Source organism: Austrofundulus limnaeus, unplaced genomic scaffold (genome assembly GCF_001266775.1).
Source record: "Austrofundulus limnaeus strain Quisiro unplaced genomic scaffold, Austrofundulus_limnaeus-1.0 Scaffold164, whole genome shotgun sequence".
In the NCBI taxonomy this organism is placed as follows: domain Eukaryota; kingdom Metazoa; phylum Chordata; class Actinopteri; order Cyprinodontiformes; family Rivulidae; genus Austrofundulus; species Austrofundulus limnaeus.
The window spans coordinates 139,615-145,919 of NW_013952566.1; the positions used below are offsets into that span (position 1 = coordinate 139,615).

Sequence of the window (6,305 nt, forward strand, 5' to 3'; positions counted from 1 at the left end):
TTGTTTCTTATATGAATGGTAAACTTTATATTTATGATTAAATGCAACAAAATAAATTTAAAAGGTGAAAGACAATAACAATCGTCCTACCCCTAAACTGTTGATGTAACTTTAAGTAACTAAGCAATTTAGTTGTATAGCACAGTATTAATATCTGAAAATAAGCTGCTTTAAAGTCAACATTGACCATAGACTAAATTTGCCATAATACATATTAGCTACTTACTAGAAACTCATCAGTGAGTAAAACTTTATTAGTTTTACTTTTAATATTTCTGTATTTATTTCAGATTTAGTCAGTCATACACTGTTTAAAAGAGGACATGTTAAAACACTTTAGTCAAAGTTAAACATGAAACGTCAAAGTTGATCACAGCTGGCCCTTGAAGGGCCACCATAATACTCATGTGGCCCTCGGAGAAAATTAGTTTGACACCCCTGCTCTACACAGTGATACCTTATTTTTTATTCCGTGTTCAGTCTGATAGCATAACATATTTATCTGTGATACTAACATTTTTATAAATTTGTTCCTTCAGTGCCTGTGGTTGTGTCACTTCAAGAAGTATCGGGATACATTGGTGGTACTGTTATCCTGCCCTCTGGTGCTGACCCATCATGGAATCTATCAAGAATTGATTGGGCATTATCTAGCAACAAAACCTTCATCGCTACTTATCGTAGTCAGATAACAAACATTGATCGTTTTCCAGCATTTAAAGGGAGACTCACACTTAACCAAATCTCAGGTAAAATAAAACCTTGTTTACTTGGTGTAAAATATTATTTATTTTTCTCTTACCAATACTTACTGTTATGGTTTTGTTTTTACAGGTGACATGACGATCCATAATTTGAGGCAAGAAGATGAAACGAACTACACTGTATACCTCTACAACATAAAGAAGGAAAACAAAGTGAACGACATTAGATTAAAAGTGAAACGTAGGTGTCAAATAGTCATCTTATCATTTTCTATTTCCCTTTTTTTAATTAAAAAATATTAGCATATTGAGTCTTACACTTATGGAACCGCCTCGCTCGGCTGCCAGATGTCAGGCTGACCAAAAAGATTTTTATGAGAATGTTATAATAATTATCCTTGGACAAAGGAAGTTGCTACATTGTTAGCAACATATTTTAATGACTTCAAAAAACAATGGAAACAGGACATTTGTAGAAAACSAAAATTGAGAGGTTACAGTCAGTAAAATTAAATTTATTCCAAAAACAAGGGCCCCTTTGTGCCCAGATCAGAACTGGTAGCCTGCCCCTGGCAGTAAAGGTGGATAGGAATAAAGGTCTCCCTGAAGAGGAGAGAGTCTGCGTTCTTTGTAACCTCAGTGTAGTGCAAGATGATTATCATTTTATTATCTACTGTCCTTTGTATTCTGATTTAAGATTTTCTTTATTTGAATGTATAAMTAGACATAATGCAGATTTTGGTTATCTGAGGAAAACATTTCCCAATGAGTTTCTGATTGTAATGATAATATTTTTAGGGTTTTTTTGAATGAGATTATTTATTAATGTAGCCATTATATGTGTGTGTTTTTATGTGTGGAGTGTCTTATAAGCCCATGAGGGCTGGTCACACTTAAATAAAAATCAGTCAATCAATCAATCAATACACCTAAATACTTGGGAACTTGCATGCAGCATTGCAGTTTTCATCATTTTCCAAACATTTTCTTTTTGAATTATTGTAATTTCAAAGGGAATAATAACTATTATTAACTTTTATCCTTACAGAGCACCTTCAGAAACCAACCATAAAGCAGATTCACAACGCAGCAACAGAAAACGGCTGTTTAATGTTGCTCTTTTGCTCTTCTCAAGATCAAGATGTTGATTTCTCCTGGAAAGTGACGCCTCATAATTTGAATAACTGGGTCAACACAAAGGGAGGTCCGTCACAACTTTTTGTCCATGTTAACACACAAGGTTCTGTTGAATTTGCCTGCACATCCAGCAGGAAAATGGAGAATACTTCAAAGGTTTTCTCTTCTAAGTGTAATGGTAAGGACAATGCTCACCTTCAAAATAAAAGCATACAAAATATAGTTTCAAAACAAAGCCATAGCTGGTAACAAAGTTTTGGATCTGTGTTTAAAATTATATGGTTTCTAAGGTTTCACTGACATCCCACTGACTGGGTAGGGACAGCTAAGAAGACACAGTAGTCAATCCTTAGTTTGCAGCTTTAGTGAATAAAGTAACTGGCTTGTACAGGTCAGGATAGTAAAACAAACTATAGAAAATCATTAACATTTAACTGGTCGTGAACAAAAAAATTGCTGCCATTGTATTTTTGTAATATTTCATCTCGTTTTGATGTTTTTCTCTCCTCTGTTTAGTTGCAGGTAAAGAGCCTTCATGCAGAAACAGATGGGGAGCTGGTGTTTCCTGTTTCTTCGTAGTGGGTCTTGCTGTTTTCCTAGCATTCCTGAGTTATTATCTGACAGGTGAGAAACATAAACAATAAAAATGAATGAAAACTTGTGTTCTATTTGTCCTTTACTCCACCTTCTTCCTTGTGTCATTGTGCTTTTACTGTAGGTCAGCGTACGTAGCTGTAGTGCATGGTACACTGCCTGGCCAGAAAAAAGTGGCCACCTGGATTTAACTAAGCAAATAGGTACGAGCCTCCAATTGCATAGYTACTGTATGGGTGATTATCTTCAGCTGTAAGAAGTTACAGTATTTAACCCCAACTGGTACAATGAGTTGCTTCTCATTTCTTAAACAACCATGTGGAAAGACACATCTTGTGATCGTGGAAAAGATGTCAGTCTGTTTGAGAAGGATCAAATCATTGGCATCAAGCAGAGAAAACATCTAAGAAGATTGCAGAAACTACTAAAATTGGGTTGAACTGTCCAACGCATTATTAAAAACTGGAAGGACAGTGGGGACGCATCGTCGGTCGATGATCACTTAAAGGTTTGGTGAAATCAAATCGAAGAAAAAAAACAGTAGAACTCCCAGCTATGTTTAATTTCGAAAGTATGAGCATTTCCACATGCACAATGCAAAGGGAACTCAAGGGATTGGGAGTGAACAGCTGTGTAGCCTTAAGAAAACCCCTAATCAGTGAGGCTAACTGAAAAAAAAAGCTTCAATTAGCTAGGGAGCACGAATATTGGACTCTGGAGCAATGGAAGAAGGTCATGTGGTCTGATGAGTCCAGATTTACCCTGTTCCAGAGTTATGGGCGCACTAGGGTAAGGAGAGGCAGGTGAAGTGATGCACCCATCATGTCTAGTGTCTACTGTACAAACCTGTGGGGGCAGTGCTATGATGTAGGGTTGCTGCAGTTGGTCAGGTCTAGGTCCAGCAACAGCATGCGCTCAAGAAAGAAAGGATTCCTCAGGTTGGAATTGTGAAAGAGTGGTTCAGGGAGCATGAGGCATCATTTTCACACATGGATTGGTGACTTTATTTTTGTCCAGGCAGTGTATTAAGAGTAAAGCAGGCAGTATGGTCACTCGGCAGCCGACCGGTCGACGCGCGGTCACGTGGTTGTTTGGCGTTCATTTTCGCACAGACCTTTCATAGTTCCTGAGACACCCCGCGCCGAGCTCCTGGGAAACACCTCCCGCTGAAGCATATGTCATTGCATGGGATTTCTCTACCGGTGGAGTCCAATGCGGGAAAAAAAAAGTTTGAGACTAGTCAGCTAATGTTGTTTATCCACAAACTGGTCCTGGGTGAGCTACAAAGTTTTTATCAGTCAGATTTCACCGTGAAAAACATCTGTTTTATCCCCTTTTAAGAGGTTTTGGCCATTTGACTATTTAAGAGGTTTTGGCCATTTGACTATCTATAAATTGCTGCTTAGTCCAAGTAGGGGTCTCTGCGGACGAGTGGGCGTGTCACAAGGAAAGGCGATTCTAAAGCAACACACTTGATTTGACGGACTTTGTTAAAGGGACACACCTGACTGGACAAGCAAAAAAGGGGTGATACCGTACGGCACCACCTCATTGGACAAGAACAAAAGGGGCGTCATCGTACGGCACCACCTCATTGGACAAGAACAAAAGGGGCATTACTGTACGGCACCACTTTTTCTGGAGAACCCTACTTGGGTCACATTTCTCCTGGTTAACCTTAGTGTTGGGGTCAGGGTCAGGCTGTAAAGAGATCAAGCAGGATCTAAGGATACCATCATGTAGGCGTCGTAGCCCACAGTGTTTATGCTTTTGACATGCCCACTCTTGTGACATGCCCACTTTGATTCTGCAGATAACCCTTTCTCGCTTAGGCGGCTCTGGAACGAGTCACTTTATTTTTTCCCTTTTTTTAAGCGAATGATTGAAGCAAATGCAGCGTCGCGCTTTCAGCTCAAACAAACACTCCCAGAAGCTTCTGACCAATCACACCATATAGTTTGTATGTGTTCTTATATGGGGGGGGGGGGKGAAAAGTTCGACCCGCGGGTTGCGACAAGAAGTGCTGAAGTGTCGGCAATGTGAACAGAAATGACGCAGTTTTCGGCATGAAACTGCGACATTTCGGCACTTCAACAGCAGCATGCTGGAGCCTTAATCTATTTATTCACACAAAAACATAAACTGACAGTTTTTCATAAACTTATATTCTCCTCAATTTTCCAGAAAAACTGTATCCGCCAGAAAACTGAAAAYCAAAAGGTAAGCTTCTTTATGTCAGATCAGTTGTTTGGTCTGAACTCAGTGCTGGTAACACAAATAATTTGTAAAATATCTAATTTTCTCTCCTTTTTTTTCCACAGGATTTTTTTCCTGGACCTTTTTTCATCTTTTATGGTCTAAGAACCAATAGAAACAGCAGTGTTTGAATAAAACAGTTTAGTCATCAGAAGCATAGGCAGCATGATGGCTCAGTGGTTAGCACTGACCCTTCACAGCAAGAAGGTTCTGGTTTCGGTCCCCGGGTTCGGACCTGAAGTCTTTTTTTGCAGAGTTTGCATGTTCTCTTCGTGCTTGTGTGGGTTTACTTTGGTTTCCCCCTCTCCCAAAAACATGTACAATATGGGGCTGCTTGCATCTGCTTGGCTGATCCCTTCAGAGCCTGCACGTTCCAGCTGCACACCCACGTCCTGTGCTCTCACTTGTGCTCTGCAAAACAGTAGTAGGAACTAAGGAGCTGACCAATCATACCCAAAATGGGCTGATGTGCCCAGGAGGATAATAATTACTTTCCTTTACTTGAAAAATTGTGAGCGTTGAATCAAAGACCACACCAAGCCGCCTCGCTGCAGGTTGACCAGATTTGGAGGAACCTCTCACTCTCTTCTGACCTCCACCTGGTTTTGATTGTCCAGCTTAAGAAGGCATGGGACTCATTCTCCCATCCATCCATTTTCTGTACACACTTATTCCTTTCAGGGTCGCATGGGTCACTAGTACCCATAACACAGTGCGAGGGGCAGAGTACACCCTGGACAGGTCGCAGGTCCATCACAGGGACACATAGAGACAAACAACCATTCACTCTCTCACTCACACCTAGGAACCATTTAGAGTTATTAATTAACCTAACAGTCATGTTTTTGGTCTGTGGGAGGAAGCCGGAGTACCCAGAGAGAACCCATGCAGGCACGGAGAGAACATGCAAACTCTACTCAGAAAGGTCTCCAGGCCGGGATTTGAACCGGCGACCTTCTTGCTGAGAGGCATCAGCTCTATCAACTGAGCCACTGTGCCGCCTTCATTTTCCCAGCCAATGGGAATCCAGCAATTCAGTTCAGGGAGAGGAAGCAATTACCAGCAGATTATCATGATGAGTTCAGTAAAAGAAAAACACGCTCAATCCAAAACAATCATCAGATAAACACTGCAATGGTCTGTGATACACAAATAAAAAATGATAAATTAACTAAACAAAACAGAACCAAAACCAGACTGCACAGTTTCTCACTGGCAGCAAAGCATGGCAGGTAAACTCTCACCTCCTTAACATAAAGACATTGGTGTGACAGGTTTTAAACAGTGGTTTTTTTTTAATTAAGTGTTTACAATTTTATTAACAGACCTTTTTTTAGATTTCTTTTCATTACAGACAGGCTTTAGCTTTTGGTAATTTTATACTTAATGAAATCTCTCTTTTTTTATGTCTAACCATACTGTATCCTGATGCATCTCAGTGATCCAGGTAAAAAATCTAAAGGAAAAAAAATTGTATAGGTCCTCTGGACGGGTTCTTTAATGAAACGTTTCGTCTCTCTTCCAAGAGACTTCTTCAGTCTGAGTTTCAGGCAAAATTCAGGCTTTTGAGTCCTGCCTCCAGGTGACTGATACTCACATCACATGGCTATCGTT

The 6,305-nt window shown here is 40.1% G+C and overlaps 1 protein-coding gene across 1 annotated transcript; it reads left to right on the plus strand.

Moving 5' to 3' along the window:
- Positions 1–539: 539 nt before the first annotated feature.
- si:cabz01074946.1 (CD48 antigen) lies at positions 540–4,656 on the plus strand (the record flags this gene model as incomplete). The annotated part of the gene is given in 5 exon segments (XM_014017227.1): positions 540–749; positions 835–945; positions 1,753–2,019; positions 2,358–2,465; positions 4,620–4,656. Coding segments are annotated over 5 exon segments (722 nt in total), but the record flags the coding sequence as incomplete, so codon positions are not given.
- Positions 4,657–6,305: the final 1,649 nt, after the last annotated feature.